The 20,702-nt window shown below is 48.0% G+C and overlaps 1 protein-coding gene and 1 pseudogene across 1 annotated transcript; both read left to right on the top strand.

Annotated features, from left to right (window-relative positions):
• The first annotated feature begins 4,854 nt into the window (after positions 1–4,854).
• Positions 4,855–4,973, top strand: LOC133374060 (5S ribosomal RNA; annotated as a pseudogene).
• Positions 4,974–5,824: 851 nt separating this feature from the next.
• LOC133373849 (glutamine synthetase-like) lies at positions 5,825–20,330 on the top strand. The gene is made up of 7 exons (XM_061604150.1): positions 5,825–5,931; positions 9,896–10,070; positions 12,350–12,511; positions 14,010–14,156; positions 16,753–16,880; positions 17,784–17,983; positions 19,329–20,330. The coding sequence occupies exons 2-7, from the start codon at positions 9,905–9,907 to the stop codon at positions 19,678–19,680; spliced, it is 1,155 nt and encodes a 384-aa protein (XP_061460134.1). The 5' UTR covers positions 5,825–5,931; positions 9,896–9,904; the 3' UTR covers positions 19,681–20,330.
• The last annotated feature ends 372 nt before the right edge of the window (positions 20,331–20,702 follow it).

The following is a 20,702-nucleotide window of genomic DNA, read 5'->3' as shown; positions in this document are numbered from 1 at the left end:
CCTTGAGGTTGGTCCAGAACCTGCAGCTGATGCAAAATGCAGCGACTCACTGGGGCAGGGTATCACCAACATGTAACAAAAAAAATTGCACTGACTGCATATTAGCTACCGGACTAAGTTTAAGGTTCTAGTTTTGGTGTACAAAGGCACCATCTCTGTTATCTTTTCGGTGCCTATTAAAGACCTTCCTCTTTCAACAAGCCTTTTAAGTAGAGATGTTATCTCAGTTTGCATCTGTGTTGGAATTGCTTGTTAAGATGTTTTTAAAGCTTTAAAAAATGTTTTTAAAGATATTTTGTTTTAATATATTTTAAAGTCTGTTCTTATGATGTTTTAGAGTGTTTTTAGTGTTTTGTTTGCTCCGACTGGGAGGAATGGTGGGATATACATCTAATAAATAAATAATACATAATAAATAAATGATATTTTTTATACTGTCTTTTATTGTATTGCAATTTGAATTCCACAACATGCAAATTGTGATACAAAAATTAGAAGAAATAAAAGAAGCACTAAAGATACAATTAAAAATTATACAGCACCTGGCGCAGCACGGTAAAATTGCTACAACAGGCAGAAAAATCATTAAGTAGTCTGCCAAGATCATCAGCCATTGGTCTGTGGGGGAAAGGGTTTGGGAACCGCTGGTTTACAGGCTTCTCCGGCCGCTTTCTAAGTGCTGTTTATATATGAAAAGATTAAGCCCTCTGCCGGTGTGCTCACCACCTAACCCTCACAACACAAAAGGCAAAAGGAATGGGGAGGGTAGAGGAAAAGCAAGCCGCAGAGCAGCTGCTCCGTCTCTGGCTGATTGGGATAAGGCCAGGTTGGTCTCTCTCTTGCCATGATGTTCTTTCTAATAAGCAGGAAGTGCCCTGGCTGGCGGCAGAGGCCTCCCTTTGATTCTCCAGACCTGTTTGCTCTTCTGATCGCTGTCACCGTTATTTTTAATCTCTCAGCAATGGTCCCCAATGGGATCAGGCTGTACTTTCACAGGCTGCCTGTGGCCTGTAGATTCTGGAGCCCATTGTTGGGAACTAAACATTTTATGACATCACAGCTTAACTGCCCTCCCTCTCCCTCTCCCTCCCTCTCCTTGTCTCAGTCTGAACCACACACCAGGAGGAGCACTCATCCTAGCACCGAGGCCCCACCCAACCACCATGAGGGCGGCTGATTAAATCCTGGTTGATTGACTTTCTGCTCTTTGTTGAACAGGGAACAGTTGCTTTCATCGGATATCATGAGATCAGGTCAGAAGAGCTGGCCCAGGGGGGTGCTGTGAGATAGAGCAACTCCGTCCCAGAGGACCAGTTTCTGCTGTAGAAGACTGTGCCTCTCAGTGGTCGGGTGTTTGTTTTGAAAGCGCAAACAGAACGTGTGGATGAAATATGAGAAATGCCATGTGTAAACAAGACAAAGATGGGTCAGGGGCCAGTGTCAACGTAATGGGTTGCATCCAATGCTAGTCCTCCTCCAGAGTAGATCCACTGAAATCAATAGACATGGCTAACTTAGGGAGATCAGTTTCAGTGGGTTTGCTCTGAGCAAAAGTTCATTGGCTACAGTTCACTGTGTGAAGGAAATACTAGAAATGTAATGTGTGGACGAGACAAAGTTGTATCCTTAAAAGGATTACCCCCAAGGGACCCATTCCCTTGGAGGTTATCCTTTGGGGACAGCATGTTGGTGGTGGGCAGGGCCAGAGCCAAAAGTGGGCAAAGACAGAGACAAAAGTGGGTGGAGCACCCCTCTTCTTTCTCCTGCCACCTTCCCCCCTCCCCAAGCACCCCTATGAAATTAGGCCACAGATTGCCTGCCCATGCTATAGGACCATGCATCGGAGAGTCAGGATAGGCTGACACTCCTTGTTAAACGTATGAACTCCTTGGCAACAAGGGAGAGGGCCTTCTCAGAGGTGGCCCCCAAATTATGGAATGATATCTCTGACGAGGTGCACCTGGCGCCAACACTGTTATCTTTTCGGCGCCAGGTCAAAACTTTCCTCTTCTCTCAGGCATTTTAGCATGTGTTTTTAAACTGCTTTTTAAAAAATGTGTTTTAAATTTGTTTTTAATGTTTTTAATTGTTGTAAACCACCCAGAGAGCTTCGGCTATGGGGCGGTATACAAATGCAATAAATAAATAAATAAATGGGCCGATTCTAACCCGCTACTCTCAGGTGGAGAGGCTGGCCTATTGCCCATCAGGATGTGTATGTGGATTTTTTGGGGGGGGAGGAGAGGATTTTTGTCCTTCACCTCAGACATTAAAATATCTTGGGTAGGCCCCGTCTGAAGTTGCTTTCAGAAACAAGAGTCTTATGATGCCTTAAATGACGAACAAATTGGGAATTCTTTGCATCTGTCTTCACAGTGGAAGATATAGGGCAGATCCCTGAACCTGAACTAACATTTGCAGGAAGGGATTCTGAGGAACTAAGACAAATAGTGGTAACGAGAGAGGAAGTTCTAAGCTTAATGGACAATATAAAAACTGACAAATCACCGGGCCCGGATGGCATGCACCCGAGAGTTCTCAAAGAACTCAAAGGTGAAATGGCTGATCTGCTAACTAAAATATGTAACTTGTCCCTCGGGTCCTCCTCCGTGCCTGAGGACTGGAAAGTGGCAAATGTAACGCCAATCTTCAAAAAGGGATCCAGAGGGGATCCCGGAAATTACAGGCCAGTTAGCTTAACTTCTGTCCCTGGAAAACTGGTAGAAAGTATTATTAAAGCTAGATTAACCAAGCACATAGAAGAACAAGCCTTGCTGAAGCAGAGCCAGCATGGCTTCTGCAAGGGAAAGTCCTGTCTCAGTAACCTATTAGAATTCTTTGAGAGTGTCAACAAGCATATAGATAGAGGTGATCCAGTGGACATAGTGTACTTAGACTTTCAAAAAGCGTTTGACAAGGTACCTCACCAAAGGCTTCTGAGGAAGCTTAGCAGTCATGGAATAAGAGGAGAGGTCCTCTTGTGGATAAGGAATTGGTTAAGAAGCAGAAAGCAGAGAGTAGGAATAAACGGACAGTTCTCCCAATGGAGGGCTGTAGAAAGTGGAGTCCCTCAAGGATCGGTATTGGGACCTGTACTTTTCAACTTGTTCATTAATGACCTAGAATTAGGAGTGAGCAGTGAAGTGGCCAAGTTTGCTGACGACACTAAATTGTTCAGGGTTGTTAAAACAAAAAGGGATTGCGAAGAGCTCCAAAAAGACCTCTCCAAACTGAGTGAATGGGTGGAAAAATGGCAAATGCAATTCAATATAAACAAGTGTAAAATTATGCATATTGGAGCAAAAAATCTGAATTTCACATATACGCTCATGGGGTCTGAACTGGCGGTGACCGACCAGGAGAGAGACCTCGGGGTTGTAGTGGACAGCACGATGAAAATGTCGACCCAGTGTGCGGCAGCTGTGAAAAAGGCAAATTCCATGCTAGCGATAATTAGGAAAGGTATTGAAAATAAAACAGCCGATATCATAATGCCGTTGTATAAATCTATGGTGCGGCCGCATTTGGAATACTGTGTACAGTTCTGGTCGCCTCATCTCAAAAAGGATATTATAGAGTTGGAAAAGGTTCAGAAGAGGGCAACCAGAATGATCAAGGGGATGGAGCGACTCCCTTACGAGGAAACGTTGCAGCATTTGGGGCTTTTTAGTTTAGAGAAAAGGCGGGTCAGAGGAGACATGATAGAAGTGTATAAAATTATGCATGGCATTGAGAAAGTGGATAGAGAAAAGTTCTTCTCCCTCTCTCATAATACTAGAACTCGTGGACGTTCAAAGAAGCTGAATGTTGGAAGATTCAGGACAGACAAAAGGAAGGACTTCTTTACTCAGCGCATAGTTAAACTATGGAATTTGCTCCCACAAGATGCAGTAATGGCCACCAGCTTGGATGGCTTTAAAAGAAGATTAGACAAATTCATGGAGGACAGGGCTATCAATGGCTACTAGCCATGATGGCTGTGCTGTGCCACCCTAGTCAGAGGCAGCATGCTTCTGAAAACCAGTTGCCGGAAGCCTCAGGAGGGGAGATTGTTCTTGCACTCGGGTCCTGCTTGCGGGCTTCCCCCAGGCACCTGGTTGGCCACTGTGAGAACAGGATGCTGGACTAGATGGGCCACTGGCCTGATCCAGCAGGCTCTTCTTATGTTCTCTTATGTTTAAGGGCTGTAGCTCAGTGTTTAGAGCCCTCTGATTTGCATTCAGAAGGCCCAGGTTCAATCCCCAATATCTCCAGCTAGGGCCATGAATATCCCCAGTCTGAAACCTTAGAGAGTTGCTGCCAGTCAGTGCAGACAGTACTGAGGGAGATGGACCAATGGGTCTGACTCAGTATAGGGCAACTTCCAACAATCGTCATGGCCTGAGGTTTTGTGGACTAGAGTCCACCTATGACATCCCCCACCTGCCCTCTGGAGTGGTACAGTCACCTCTGGGTGCTTCATTCCTCCCCCCTGGGTAAACCCATAAAGCCTTATGGACTCCCATACCCCAAGGAGAGCCTCTCCCCACATGAACCTCCCTGGACCCTGCACTCATAATCAACGTGCCTCCTCCGAGGGAGGTGCGGAGGGTGGTAGAAAGAACACCAGCCTTTTCAGTGGTGGCTCCCTGATTGTGGAATGCTCTACCCAAATAAACCCTCCTGGTGCCATGCCAGTCAAGTTTTAGGGGCCAGGCTAAGACACGTGTTTGCTTCTTAAGTTGGGTTGTGCCGCAGAGTGATTTATGGCCTGTTTGGGGTGCTCATGTTGTAGTCGAGTGGGGTAGGATTTGCCCTTTTGATTTCTGTTGTTGGATGAACACCTTTTTTAAAAAAAGTTTATATGTTTATTCTGCCTACGGCCATACTACCCTGAACATGCCTGATCTCGTCTGATTGCGGAAGCTAAGCAGGGTCAGACCTGGTCTGTACTTGGATGGGAGACCGCCTGGGAATACCGGGTGCCGTAGGCTTAGAGGAAGGCAATGGTAAACCACCTCTGAATACCTCTTACCATGAAAACCCTATGAATATATCCAAAAAGATTCATAGGGTTGCCATAAGTTGTAATTGACTTGAAGGCATACAAAAACAATATATGTTCATTCTATATATATGGTTTTTAAATGCGTGACAGTGGCTTCTCAGTGGCTGACTCACCTCCTTTTACTCTGATTGGCTCCAATCAGGAGGAAAGGACAAGGGATCATGTTAGAAGATTCTTCTCAGTGGCTAACACAAGCCCCTTTCATGCTGATTGGCTCGTATGATGCTGGAGACAGAAGGACCCTGTCGGGACCCTGCTCCCCAAAAAGTACGAGGTCCAAGACTCCCCCCTTCCGAGACCCCGAACGACTACACCCCTGATTCCCAGCAACTGGTATTCAGAGGCAGCCTGGCTCTAACAATGGAGACAGAACATAATCATCGTGGCTAGTAGCCACCGCCAGCTTGATCCTCCATGAAAGGAATGATTTCCAAGACACCCCCTCTCCTGGCCCTGAAGGCAGGCTCGTAGCCAAGCCTAAAAGTCCAAAGGGGAGGAAAAAAAAAAAAGTAGCGGCGTGGGGGAGAAAAATCTGTAACAAATGTAATTATTTATTTTTTGTAAAATAAAATAACTGCGGATCTGATTTGAGGGCAAAGGCTTTCCGATCCGAGGGAAGGTGGCTGCTTCTCCCACCGCTCTTGCGCCCCGGCACCTCTCTCGGGTTCGAAGCGCCCCCAGCCGAGAATCCCCGCCCCCTCCTCGCGAGTCCCCGCCTTCCCGCCCCTCGCTCCTCCTCCGGCCTCAGAGCAACGGGCGGGGCGGGGGGCTGTCTATAAGAGAGGCCGGCGAGGGCAGGGCGAGGGGTGGCTGGTCCGCGAGGTGTGACCGGGTCGCGCTGCCGAAACCATCCGAGCGCGCAAGAAGACGCCTGCCCCAGGAAGGTAAGCGCGCAGCCGGGCAGGCGCCCCGTGCGCGTCTGCAAGGCGCAAAAAGCCCTTGCACGGAAGCCAAGCCCCTGGCGCGGATCCCTTGCAGGGGGGGGGAATTACTCCCGAGTAGACACAGCTGCGTGGCCGCGATCGGCCGCGTGGCGTTTAGGGGGCGCACACGCATAAAGGTACAGAAATCAACTAGTGGGGGTCTCTTTTTGGGGGGGGACTGTTTCCCTGCTTCCCTGCCTGCGTCCTCCTCCTTCGCCGTTGCCGGAGGAGTTGGGCTGCAGGATCGAGCTTCCCCCTGATGTGGATCCCCCCCCTTTTTTCACCTCCGCTTCCCTCTATCTCTCCATCGAGGCACTTTTCCTCACCCCGACCCTTCCTCTCCCAGGCAAACCGCGCGCCCTTTTTGAACGACTCGGCCCAACTTCGGAGCCACGTGGGCCCCATGTTGAGCCTGGGGGAGGGGGGCGCTTCCTTGCGAGTAGATCCATTGAAATCGCTGGGGCTCCTCTTACGTAAGAGCACGCGAGGGGCGCTGTTCGCAAGACGTTCTCTCCGGGGCCCCACCTGGCCTTATTGCATTACAGTGGCCACTTAAACACAAAATATTATTAATAAAGGTTGTTAAAGGCCGCTTAGCATTAATAATAATAATAATAATAATAATAGACGACTTCTTAATGATTTTCTTAAGACTGGATTGTACACTGCTCAGTGGTCATTTCGTTTTAGGCTAAAGCGCTGTATAAATTTGGTTCAGTGAAATACAAGGTTAAAACACAGGGGGCGGCTCATAATCCCGAGAACAGATAGATATAGTGTCAAGGGCCAAGGTAAAGAGGTACATGTTCACCTGGGGTCTTGAATGAGACTCCCCCTCCTCCTCGCCAAGGCTTAGAAGATGGTGGCCTTTAGAACAGTGGTTCCACGGCCAGATTTACCTACAAGCTACAGCTTAAGGCCTCACATTAGAGGGGCCTCTGGTTAGAAAGAAAGAAAGAAGTTTACAACATTGCCACCGGAAAACCAAAAACATCATACAAAAACCAAAGAAAATGTGCAAAGGATAAGTACTTAATGGGATTGACATCTAATTTATATCTTATAACCTTAGATTGTTTAATTGTGTTACGTGTTTGACAAACTCCTAAATAAAGAATGTGCACACGTATAACTTGCATTTTTAATACCTATATTACACGACAATCAAATTCCGTTTAATTGTGCAGACCGTATTTTGCATTTAAAATTTTTATTATTTGTTGAGGAGGGAAGAGCCTCACTCATGTTATAGCTTAGGGCCGCAACAAGTTTAAATCCGGCCCCGAGTGGTTCTTAACCTTTTTTGGGTGACTGACCCATTTGAGCATCTGATGAAAGCTATGGACCCCCCATAAAGACAGACAGACAATTAATTTTATTGCAATGGAAACTATTTTTTTTTTTTTTTTTTTTTGCGACTGGTTCGCAGGCTCCCAGGAGCCCATGCATGGACCGCAGGTCATGAACCCCTGGTTTGGAGAAAAGCTGAATGACAGGAGGCATGAAAGAGATGTGTGAAATTATGCATGGCATAGAGAAAGTGGGATAGAGAAAAGGTTTCCTCCCTCTCTCATAACACTAGAACTCATGGACATCCAATGAAGCTGAACGTTGGGCGATTCAGGACAGAGGAAAGGCGCATAGTTGGTGGGTTGCATAGAGGGTTAGACACATCGATGGAGGATAAAGCTATCGATGGCTATGTTTTACCTCTACTGTTGGAGGCAGCCTGCCTTTGAATACCAGTTGCTGGGAATTGTAAGTGGGGAGGTACGGATATGACCAGGTCCTGTTTGTGGGCTTCCCATTGTGGTGTCTTGTTGGCCCCTATGAGAACAGACTGCTAAACTAGATGGCCCTGATGTAGCAGCCACGCTCTTCCTACATTCTTATGGGAAATGGTGGTCTTATTAATGTTACATTTATTTATTTATTTATTTAAAACATTTCTATGCCGCTCTATCTTCAAAGAAGCTCAGAGCGGCGAACAATTCCGTGATAAAAAATACAATGTAAAAACAACAGTATCGGCTAAGAATACCCATTTAAAACATTAGATAGTAAGCCCTATACAATAAAATGATCCTAATCATCTCATAGGTAAAAGATTTCCTAATCCTTAATCTGGGTTAAAAGCAAGACGAAAAAGATATGTTTTAACCTGGCGACGAAATGCAGGGAGTGAGGAGGTTAACTGTGCCTCTATAGGCAGGGAGTTCCAGAGTCTCGGGGCGATAACTGAGAACACCCTGTCTCTGGTTCGTACCAGATGAACTTGGGTGGAAGAGGGTATCTTAAGCAGGGAGTTATCGGAGGACCTAAGAAAACGGGGAGGGTTATAAAAAGACAGCCGGTCAGATAGATAGACAGGGCCCAAGCCGTAAAGGGCTTTAAATGTCAACATCAGCACCTTGAATTGAGTCCGGAAGCAGATCAGCAACCAATGCAGATGTTGCAACAGAGGAGTTGTGTGAGCACGAATATCGGCTCCTGTTAGCATTCTTACAGCTGCACGTTGGACCAGTTTAAGCTTCCGAACTGTCTTCAAAGGCAGCCCCACGTAGAGTGCGTTGCAGTAGTCAAGCCGGGATGTAACTAAGGCATGAGTTACCCTCGTCAAATCAGATAACTCTAAAAACGGGCGCAGTTGGCGGACCAGTCTTAGCTGGGCAAAAGCGCTCCTGGACACAGCAGCAACCTGTGCTTCCAGGTTCAAAGCCGAGTCCAGAAGCACACCCAAACTGCGGACTTGGGTCTTCAGGGGGAGTGTAACCCCGTCTAACACAGGTACATTCCACGTTTCCAGGTTAGCCTTGCGACTGACAAGGAGCATTTCTGTCTTGTCTGGATTTAATTTCAACTTGTTCTTCTTCATCCTTCATGCTTATCATGTACTGTGCAACCATGGTTCATGGTTATCATGGGATCGACAGAATTGGAGGGACTTTGTGAGGCCATCTAGTCCAACCCTTGCTCTAGAAATCCAGAGACAGAGTGTCCCCAGCACTGCTGCCCAGCCTTTGCTGGAAGACTTCCAGTGAGGGAGACTTCCACTCCTCTAGGCCACAGTCCATTGTAGAACTCCTATGATCAAGAACGTGGCCCCAATGTTCATAAAGGCGATGCCTTTATTTTATTTCAAAAAAAATTATAAACCGCTTAATAATAAAAAAAATATGTTCCCCATCCCTGGATTAAATCGTCCTGGGGGTTGGGGAGATGGTAGCCACACTCTGTTTCAGGCTAAAGTTTTTCTCCTTGAGACTCGGCAAATAAGCAAGAAATGGGAATTCGCCAAAAGCTGCTGAGCTAATGATGGGGAATTTTGACCCTCTCGGTGTGTGCCATCGCTGTGCAGATGAAGAACATACAAATTGCCTTAAGAACGTACAAAGAGCCTGACCGCTGGGTCAGGCCAGTGGCCCATCTAGTCCAGCATCCTGTTCTCACAGTGGCCGCCCAGATGCCTCTGGGACGTCTGCAAGCAGGACCTGAGTGTAGAAGCACTCTCACGCTTGTGATTCCCAGGAACTGGTCCACACAGAGCCACGAAGGAAGTGCAAAGCAGTGTTGCCACTTTAAACTGCTAGCGTGAAATAAGAATAAGAAAAAAGAAAAGAGATCTGCAGCCTCTGCTTGATTACTTTTCTTCTCCTCTGATTCCACTGTCCTGACCTTACATAGATTAGGGTAAAACTTGAAAGCCTTGTTATTACCTCATTCACCTACAAGACAGAGGAAGGTCTGGTCAGTCATCCTGGTGCTCCGGTGGGTGGCATCTCTCTAGCTCTGTAAAAAAAAAAAAAAAAAAAAGCACCCAGATTTGTGTTGTCTTGCATTACCCTTCCTCTTACACCGCTACCTGTAGGATCTCTCTTGTTTTAAAAGCGGGATCGAAAATAATCCTTCGTCCTTTCATCCCCAGGTTGCCACCATGTCTGTGTCGCACAGTTCCAAGCTGAACAAGGCGGTCAGGGACCAGTACATGAAGCTGCCCCAGGGGAAAAAGGTGCTGGCCACGTACATTTGGATCGATGGCACCGGGGAAGGCCTCCGCTGTAAAACCAGAACGTTGACCCAGGAACCAAAGAGCATTGAAGGTAAAGGTGGGAAGTGGTTGCCTCGTTCTCTCCTGCATGGGGTGGGGAAGCTTTTATTTCAGCCCAAGGGCCGCCTTCCCTCCTGGGCAACCTTGCGGGGGCCGCTTCCCGGGGTTAGGTGGGACCAGAGGCAAAAGTGGGCAGACCAACGAATGTAAATACTGCCTTTTTACGGTGGGCTTGTTTCTGAACACACCCCTCTGGCATGAGGCACTGTCGGGGTGTGGCTAGGGAAGGGGGTGTGGCCTGGAGAGTCCTGAGGGCCAAATAAAGAGGCCTGGAGGGTTGCATTTGGCCTCTGGCTCCAAGGTTCCCCAGCCCCGCTCCCTTGGATGGCTTCTGTTGTCGTTAAAAGCCGTGCAACATCTTGCACGACGTGACTTAGGGTTGTCGCGAATCTAGTCCTGCTCAGGAGGGACCCCATGAAAATAATGGATATGAGTAACTTAGATTCATGTTTTCCAATGGGTCTACTCTGAGTATAATTTTGTGGGCTGCAACCTTTCCTTTTGACCTGTTAGCAGCAGTTTTGGAGCTGTTCATACCTGTCGATTCCAGCACTGCCACGCCCAAGTAGTACTCCGGTCTTAGGAGCTAGAAACTTGCAGGATGCTTTAACAGCAGAGCAAACAAACAAGCACCTGCCCAGGAACCTGGCTTTGTCTTTTTTTAAAACAACAACAACAACCCTCTACTTCTTCCTTGTTTGCCCAACACCTTTGGAAGCCTCCGTTTGACTTCCTCTGGGGAGTTCTGAATTGCAGGCTGGGATGGGCTGTGGTTATGGGTGCCGCCTGGCCTATGCAACACTCCAGCGACAGGTGTGTGAGCGGATCTGCCAGGTTGTGACTACAGGGGGTGGAGACAGCAGGGCTGGGTTCCTTTTTGATAGCCCCTTTGGTGCCTGAAGGAGAATCATCAGTGCCTTTTTTTTTACAGTCACCCTGAGTTGAGCAATCCTTCCATTAAATCGGGTGGGGAGCCTTGGCCCACCAGGCCATTTGGGTCAAGCCACGCTCACCCGGCAATCACTTAGACATTATATATGATGTTAGGTGTGGTCATGTTAAAACAAAAAAACAGCTGGGCTGGACGAACACGGGCTTCCAAAGCACCGCTGGACCGCTGATAGTTGGGATTTCAAAGCACAGCTCAGGGCTCTTTTCCAGCCCCCTTGCAAAGAGCCCTGTGTGACGTTGCAAAGTCCCAGTGATTGCCTGGGTTTCAAAGTGCAGTGCAGGGCTGTGCTGTCAAATTTGACCAGCAAGGGGTACAGGAGGTTAGGATGTGGGCCACATCTTGTAGGGACTAGGTCATGACAAAAGCCACTTCAGATTAGGAGAACTGATGGTCCGAAATGAACATAGGAATCTGCATTATACCCCATCATGCCGCATAATGTTTGGTCTACACTTGCAAAGAATCACACCCTTTAGCATGGCGGCACCTGTTCTCTAGAATGCCCTACCTATTGAGAGTAGACTAATGTTTTCGGCACCCGCTACAAAAGTTCATGGGGGATCGGGCATGCCCGCCAAGGAAGCCGCGCGATTTTATCACTACGTATATTTGTTTTAAAGTTGTTGGTTTTATTTCTGTTTTGATAAATGTTTCTGTCTACTCGTTTTATGTATATATTGTTTTATGTAAACGGCTTAGAAGGTTTGTTCGTGTAAGCATGTGTGTGTGTATATATATGAACGTAATTGTGATTAACAAAACAGGTTTTTATTGTATTAACAAAACGTTTCAGCTTGTATTTTGTATTGTTAATACAATAAAAACCTATGTTGTGTTAATCATGTTCATATATATTTTTAGGTGATTAACGGAATCCTTATAGGGATCCAGAGCAAGCTTGATGCAGTTCTGTTTGTTGCTTTCAAAACTGTCTTTACATATATATATATATATATATATATGCATGCAAACAGTCCCCTCATATGAAATACCATGGTGTATAAATCTTGTTAGTTAATTAATTGATTTAATAATTAATTAAAATTAATTAAATTGGTCCATCTAGCTCATTATTCTTGCTGGCAATTGGCAGTGACTCTCCAGGATTTCAGATGGAGGTTTGGCAGGGTGGGGGTGTCTTTCGCGGCCCTACCTGGAGACACCGGAGATTGAACCTGGGACCTTTTGCGTGCAAGGCAGATGCTCTGCCACTGTGCTATGGCCCTTCCCCTCACAGGCCCAGAGTCCCTCGTTTTGGTCCAGCCTCTGATCAGCCGTGGAGCGATTCCTACAACATCTTCTTTCAATCCCTCCTGCAGATCTCCCCGAGTGGAACTTTGATGGGTCCAGCACAGGCCAGGCGGAAGGCTCCAACAGCGATATGTTCTTGATCCCCATTAAGATATTCCGAGACCCTTTCACCCTCGATCCCAACAAGCTTGTCATGTGTGAGGTTCTGAAGTACAACCGAAAGCGGGCAGGTGAGGTCTCGTTTGCTCCGTTTAACCACACCGCCTTCATCCTCCTTTCTCTCTCCCTCCATCCCCCTTCCCCCTCAACGCTGCAGAGTTGTGGCTCTTGCTCAGTGCATATGTGTGTATGACCAGCTTGAAAACCTCAGCAAGGCAAAGCATCGTATTGCCTGTGAGCGGGAAACCTTTTTTCAGACGGAGGATTGCATTCTGTTGGGAGCTGCTGCTGGATGAGCCTAGTTGCCCCTCAAATCCAGCATCCGGTTCTCACAACGGCCCAATGCCCCTAAGAGCCTAGGAATCCAGGTAGACTGCCTCCGGACCTGGAGGTTCCATGAGGACAGCAGAAGTGTCCTGTGGCTGGATCGAGCCAAAGGCCCATCTAGTCCAGCATCCTGTTCTCACAGTGGCCAACCAGATGCCTCAACGGGAAGCCTACAAGCAGGACCTGGGCACAAGAGCACTCTTTCCCCCTTGTGATTTGAAGCAGCTGGTATGCAGGAGTACACAGCCTCTAACAGGCAGCCTTCTTGGGTCCACATCCCAGCAGTGGGCGGTGCCAGAAGCACAACTGGGTGGAGCAATGGGTTTTAATTTACTCACACCGCCCACTGTAACCTCCGCTATCTAGTCAAGGAAGAAGCATCAGCAGAGTTCGAAGGTGCATACGCTGTTAGCCAGGGGAAAACCCCAAAGCCGGGTTGGTGAGAGGTGTGCTCAGGGGAGAGGGGGAGTGGCCTCCAGAGAGTCCCTAGGTCCAGTTAGAGAAGCTCTGAGGGCCACATTGGATCCCTTTGCCTCAGGTTCTCCATCCCTGATTTAGGCAGCGAAATCACTTGATGCGATAGAAGGCAGCTTTCTGTGTTCCAAAATATCCCACCTCCCCTCCAATTAGAAATTGTTTTTATGATTGTTTGACACATCCAACCAGTATTCAGACCTCCATCTTGGCAATAATCTTCGGGGAGGGGTGTATTATTTTTAAAGGAGAGGGATTTCTGTTTTCACTTCTGTCCTTTTTTATTCCAACCCAAAAAGCACCAAAAGTAAAATTTAAAAACTGAACAACTCTTGCTTCTCTCCCCAAAAGGCACTCAAAATCCTTTTTTTTTGTTTTTTAAGTCACCTTGTATAAGAGTGTGTGCGTGCCGGTGACTATTTGAATATTTTAAAACTGAGAAGTGTGTGTGTTGAATTCTTTCTACTCTCCTTCCAAATTTTCCACGTGGGCTCAAAGAAACAAGTGGGGGAAACCTTGAAAAATCCATTACTGACATTCTGAAATCTGGTATTTAGATGGGTCAGGATCTAAGGGGCCATCGGAATGTAACAGGGCGGGACTGAGGACATCCTGTCCCCTCTGATTGTCGTAAGTGGTGGGGTTGGCGTGACACTTTATCTCAGCTCTCCATTCGTGGGGCACTTTGTTTCGACTCTCCATTTGTGGGATGCCTGGTAACCTTTTCAAGTTGAAAACCCACGTCAACAACACTATCCTTCATTGCAGAGACCAATTTGAGGAACAGCTGCAAGATGGTCATGGACTTGGCCAAAGAAAGCCGTCCTTGGTTTGGAATGGAGCAGGAATACACTTTGCTGGGCATCAATGGACACCCATACGGCTGGCCCGAAAATGGGTTTCCAGGTCCACAAGGTAAGAATAAGACTCTCAGCCTAAATGGATGTGCACACCTAGTATTAGAGAGAGAGTGTGTTGCAGCAGAATGCAGAAATTACTGGTTTAAGAGTGGTAGTTGAACCAGTAAAGAAATGTAAGGTTTATTACTACATACTGAAGGAACCGTGTGATTCTACTCAGGGAGCCGCGATTAACTAGCTGAGAAGGTCAGGATGGGAAGGGAGGAAAAGGAGCAGCAAAGCCTGCAAAAGCAGCAAACACTTTAGAGGAGGAGTCAGCAGAGGGAAGCATAGATTGCCTTTCTGTTTCTCACCCCCCACTGGTTCAGGTCACTTGTAACACATGTTGGTGCTTTACTCCCAACTTCTAGGAGATATTCACTTGTGATAGCAGCATACCGAATGTGTCATCTCTGGCACCAGATCAAACACATCCTGAGACTCTTTAGTTTTCAGTTTTACATTACATTATATTTACTGCAAGGATGGGTAGTGTACTGTAAATGGTCCTCTGACTACTTTGTTCATGTAAAGCATTTTTTTGCCCAACTCTTCATCCAAATAAGGCTCTCAAGAGTGGCTTATAAGGCTCTGAGAGTGGCTTACAAATGCCAGTGATAAGATAGTCCCTGCCTTTAGGCTAAACAATCCAGAAGACGCGGCACAAAAGGAAACGGGTTTGGGAGGGAGGAGGAAAATAGAAAACTTTTGTGTGGCTCTTCGCCTAATTTAATTCAAGCGACAGAGCGAGAGAGAAAAGAGGCTGCTGAGATGTGCCAAGCCTGGTGACAGTTTGGAAGCCAAAATACCACTGAGGCAAGTGTGGTTTTTTTGCAGGGAGGGCATCAGTACTTGAACCTCCCCTTGTGGCTGGCAGAGGAATAAAATAGCCTGCCTTTCTCCTCAAAGGTTTGGTAGACGGTTGTTATGCCGCAAGCCAAGACAGGTGGCTACAGAGATCCCACAGATCAAGGATGGGAAACCTCAGATCCGGGGGCTGAAAGTGGCCTTCAAGGGGTCTCCATCTGGCTTCCTGCATGCCAGGATGCAGAATAAAAAGTGGTGCATGGGTAAATTACCATTTGTTGCGCCACCCACTTTTCCTTCTGGCTCTGCCTACCTGACATGTGGCCCCTGGGAGGGAATGCGGCCCTCAGGCTGGAAAACCTTCTCTCCCCCCCCCCATAAATACATGGGTACTGGCTGCTGAGTCTCGGAGAGGAGCATCAGAAGCCTTGTTTGCAAATTCGCAGAGGGTTTGATCGAGTTTTTTCATGCTCAAGCGAGCAAGTAAAAAAAACACCCAGCAACTCTGCAGTTTTGCTGTTGTCAGCTGTGCGGTGTGTATCTTGCAAACTCATCTGACCTTTCCCTCTGTGACGTCACTTGTTTGCAGCTGAGCGGGCATTGCACAAAAGGTTCCATCCGAGAACCGGTTTGGTTGCAAAACCTTCCTCAGTGTGTCAGATTACTAACTCTGGGAACGCCAAGCACTTTAAGCAAACCCTTTCCGGCATCTTCCAAGCAGGTCTTTGTACTGGGGCAGCCAGCAAAGGCTGCTCTGGTAGGGCGAGTGGGTCACTGCCCCGCTAAATCCACTGTTCTCTCAGCCAGTCCACAGCTGCCTGCCTTCTTAACTTAAGTTAAGACTGTCTGTCCACTGCCTCTTCCTTAGAACTCAGTAGAGAGCAGAATGGGGAGAAAACTAGAATGAGTTGGCACCCCGTCATTGGCCCTGGATCTGCTTGTCACCGGCTCTGGCTCCACCTACTGTTGGGCTCTTTGCCTTCCACCCTACCAGTCCCACTGGAAGCTACCGAGCCAGTGCAGGGTGGTGCGAAGTGGAGAGATCTATACCGTCCTCTGCTTTTTGTATCACCTTCCTTTCAAAATGCCAACCAGTTTAATGTTTTTCAGCAATAAGGAGAACGGGAATTCGTGCTTCGTCATCCGCAATAAGACAACAAATATTCTTATTTATTTTATGCAGCTTCTAGATCGCTCTTGAGTATTAAGCCCCCTAAAGGTATAGCACAGTGGGGAGGAGAGCCTGGCTGGGAGTCCAGAGTCTGTGAGTTCAAATCCTCGCTCGTGTCTCCTGGGTGCCAAGGGCCAGCTAAAGATCACCCCTCAGTGAGTGGCTCAGGGGTGATGTGCCCTGCCATCTGTGCAGCTGCGGGCAAGCTGCATAGTCCCAAGGAACCCAGTTGCCCCCCAGCTGGCGGTTGCAGACAAGGAAGGGGCTGGCTTGTGCAGCTGTGGCAAGCTGAGCAGGCCCTAGCCAGTTGGAGAGGACTAGCCTCAGAGGGAGGCAATGGTAAACCCCCTCTGAACACCATTTACCATGAAAACCCTATTCATAAGGTAGCCATAAGTCGGGATCGACTTGAAGGCAGGCCATTTACATAAACGTATGGCACTTGCCGTGGTTGCATTCATTCTCTTGTGTACAGGAAGGAGGGCTTCTCGAGCGGATGCTTCCCAATTGCAGTTTTTCCATTTTAGGAGAGGTGTTTCTCTCTCGCACACGCACACCCTGCCAGTCAAAATGCACGCATCGTTTTAACAAAGCGGTGTGTTCATTGTACGTGTCATGTGATTTTCTTTCCTAGGACCTTACTACTGTGGGGTTGGGGCGGACAAAGTGAACGGCCGTGACATTGTGGAAGCCCACTACAGGGCCTGCATTTATGCCGGGGTGGAGATCTGTGGCACTAACGCCGAAGTCATGCCTTCTCAGGTATTTACAGAGGGAAAGCCCTGTGGAAGAGGACCGACGGGGGGGTCCTTCACTGAGGGAGGGGTTGTCTTTGCATGCAGAAGGTCCCAATTTTGAGGCATCTCCAGCTAGGGCTGGGACCCCTGTCTGTAATTGTGGTGAGGCGCTGCCAGTCAGAGCGGACAGTTCCAGACTAGATGGAGTAATACTTTGTCCTGGTGTAAGGCGGCAGTTTAATGTTGCTTTTAGAGGGGAACTGGAAGTTAGCGGCAGAGCTTACTTTTTTGCATTCAGAACGTTCCAGGTTCAGCCCCTGTAATCTGCAGTTATAAAGACCTTGAGCCCCTTTGGGAGGAAGGGTGAGATTTAAATTTAATTAATGATAGTGATGAGGGAAGACCCAGCCAGGGAACCCAGTGACATCATTGTGGCATTGCATGATTGACAGGTAGCTGGCCCTGCCCACCTGTTGAACGTGGTCTGTAGCCACTGCCAATCACACAGTCCAGTCTGCATTGGAATTGCTTTTTCGTATGTTCTTAAACCTTCTTTTTAAAAATGTTTTTAATCTTAGATATTTTGAAAGCTTTTTTTAAGTAACGTTTTTGAAGACATTTTGTTTTAATGTGTTTTAAAGTTTGTTTTTATGATGTTTTAATGTTTTTGGTGCTTTTGTTTGCCGCCCTGGGCTCCTGCTGGGAGGAAGGGCAGGATATAAATCTAATAATAACAATAATGGTAGAGTAGACAACACTGCACTGTATGGGCAAAGCGTTTGCCCTGGTGTTGAGCAGCTTGCCATGTTCCTTCGCTGCATATTTCAGCAGGCATTCCCCCCACACACATCCAGCCATATCTTTGCAGCCATGAGGGCTAGCAACTTGTATCCTTTTTGACACTAGTCATGTTTCTTTCTTGCTGCAGTGGGAATTTCAGGTAGGCCCGTGCGAAGGCATCGAGATGGGTGACCACCTGTGGATAGCAAGATACATTTTGCATCGGGTCTGTGAAGATTTTGGGGTCGTGGCCACCTTGGATCCCAAACCAATAACCGGGAACTGGAATGGTGCTGGGTGCCATACAAATGTCAGCACAAAAGAAACAAGACAAAAAGGGGGTATCAAGTAAGTGGGCTCCCTGTCCAGGGCAGAGGTCTCCGATCATTGGCTGATCATTTGTGAGGACGGGCTAGTGAAGATCAGTGGGTGGAGCAGGAGGTTGGAGGCCTCTCCAAACACCATGTCAACATTTCATCTCTTTCACTTTGCTTGCTTGCTAAAATTATTTGCTGGAGCATTTACCTTGTGGCAAGGAGTTCCATCGCTCAGCTCTCCTCACACTACGTACAGACGTTTACTGTGGAGATACTGGATTGTATCCAACTAAGTTCCACTCAGAGCAGACCCATTAAAATTAGCGGGCCTAAGTTAGGACTAATTTTAATCATTCAAGCGGATTTGAGCAGAACTATCATTGAATGCATCCCTTGTGACTCAGCCTCCCCATTTTAGGTGGAATGTGCTGATCTGGGGCGATGGAGACAGACACACCTCACTGGAGGCATTCCACAAATGGTGAGCCATGACTGAATAGGACCTGCCATGGGTCAACACCAACTGCATGCTAGGAATTGGTGGTCCTGGCGTTGGTCCAACCAAACGGCTATAGCAGCCTTTCCCAACCAGTGTGCCTCCAGGTGTTGTTGGACCACAACTCCCATCAGCCTCAGCCAGCATTGCCAATGGTCAGGAAAGATGGGAATTGTGGTCCAACAACATCTGGAGGCACACTGGTTGGGAAAGGCTGGGCTATAGCATGGCTAGTAGGTAGGGCAGGTCAGCGAGGAGACATCCTGCAGGCCATGACACTGTGGCCCACCGTCTGTTCCAGCTCACCGTGTGAGAAGTGCTGGAAATACACCATTGTTTCTCCTTCAGAAATCTGATACAGGAGACAAAGCTGTCCAGATATGCACTCCCTCCCCGCTGTCACCATCGCGCCCAATATTGAACCTGCGCGGACCCTTAGATCTTCTTTGGAGGCCCTTCCCTGGGCCCCCCTTCTGAGGAAGGCTCAGAGGGTGGTGACAAGGGAGAGGGCCTTTTCAGTTGTGGCTCCCCATCTGGAATGCTGTTCCCAGTGAGGCCTGCCTGGCTCCTTCGCTGACCTCTTTTCGGCTCCAGGTACAGACCTATCTTTTCCCCCAGGCCTTTCGATAGACTGAGATGATGATGTTTTGCTACTTAAGTGTGCTGTCAAAGCGTCTTGTGGCTGTTACTGGGGTTGTTTTGTTGCATTTTTATGCTATACCGTATTTATATTCATGTTTTTAGATGTGTTAGTCACTTGGAGACCTTCGGATGACATGTCTGCTTAATAATAATAATAATAGTTGTTGATGCGTTATTTTCTTGGTACTGCTGCTGTTCCTCACCATGTCCCCCCCTCCCGGGTGCCATCTCTTCATAGGTTCATTGAAGCGGCCATAGAGAAACTAAGCAAGCGGCACCAGTACCACATCCGCGTGTACGATCCCCGTGGGGGCCAAGACAACTCCCGGAGGCTGACAGGCCAACACGAGACCTCCAGCATCTTCGAGTTCTCGGCTGGTGTCGCCAACCGCGGGGCCAGCATCCGCATTCCCCGCCAAGTCGGGCAGGAAGGGTGCGGGTACTTTGAGGACCGCCGCCCCTCTGCCAACTGCGACCCATACGCCGTCACGGAGGCCATCGTGAGGACCGTCCTCCTCAACGAGACGGGGGACACGCCCAAGGAATACACGGACGAGGCGCAGTTGCAAACGGCATCTCTCAAAGCTTAAGTTCCCTATTCCCTAAGGTTGTCCCCTGCCAGTTAGTAAACATCCTTTTGAACTTCTGGTACTATGACATCTTGGTGTAGAGAACATCTTACATTTTTTTCGGAGAGAAAATTATTTTCCTAGCAGACTTAATGGGATTCCTGTTGGTTTTAAAGATCATAATGTGGGGTTTAAAGTTAAGATGCTGAAAGTTGTGGGGGACTGGATGTTGCTGGACTCAAACTCCCATCAGCCCTAGCCAGCGTGGCCAGCGATCAGGGATGCTGGGAGCTGTAGTCCAGTAATATCGGGAGAGCCACATGTTCCCCTTCCTTGGTTTAAAGTGGTTGGGGAACCTTTGCCCTTCCAGATGTTGCTGAACTGTAACTCCCATCATTCCAGGCCATTGACCATACTTGCTGGCTCTGATGGGCGTTGGGACTCCAGTAACATCTGGGAGAGCCACAGGTTTCACTCCCCCCGGTTTAAAACAAATGGTGTTTGTTGCTGGTTTTTTTTTAAAAAAAAAATCTGACTTCTCTGTGGCTGGGGGCGAGTGGGAAACTCAGATCTTGTATAAAAGCAGCAGAAATTCTGCACACTTTCCTCTCCACCCTTTCTGTCTCTCGCAAGGAAATAATAAAGCCCCGGGTCTTCGCTGTTGATTTAAATCACATCTATTTCTACCTGCCCATCCTCGACCGAAATCTTTTGGAACGTTGCATCCCACTCGTGTGGGGCTGGAGAACCTCAGGCGTGGGGGTCCCAGTGTGGCCCTCCTGTGCTCTCTGTATGACCCTCGGAACTTCCCCCAGGCCGCACCCCTCACTGCGTGTGCTCCACACCTGAGCGTTTTTGCCTGGTTGGGACGTGTCCCTCAGCTCTGATGCTGCCTCTTCAATGCCTGGATGAAGGATAGGGAGAGGTGGCTGTGAATGTGTGCAGGAATCAGCCAGGCTTCCATTTGTTGCCCTGCCTCTTTTGCCTCTGGCTCCGCCTACCACTGCTATGCGGCCCTTGGAAGGTTGAATAATTTGAATAAA

Source organism: Rhineura floridana, chromosome 20 (genome assembly GCF_030035675.1).
Source record: "Rhineura floridana isolate rRhiFlo1 chromosome 20, rRhiFlo1.hap2, whole genome shotgun sequence".
Lineage (NCBI taxonomy): Eukaryota > Metazoa > Chordata > Lepidosauria > Squamata > Rhineuridae > Rhineura > Rhineura floridana.
This window is presented reverse-complemented; position numbering and strand designations above follow the sequence as displayed.

Coding starts and splice junctions, on each gene's coding strand:
- LOC133373849 (XM_061604150.1), top strand. CDS start 9,905: ATGTCTGTGTCGCACAGTTCCAAGCTGAACAAGGCGGTCAGGGACCAG. Junction 12,512..14,009: donor GTACAACCGAAAGCGGGCAG/GTGAGGTCTCGT, acceptor CCTTCATTGCAG/AGACCAATTTGAGGAACAGC. Junction 14,157..16,752: donor TGGGTTTCCAGGTCCACAAG/GTAAGAATAAGA, acceptor TTTCTTTCCTAG/GACCTTACTACTGTGGGGTT.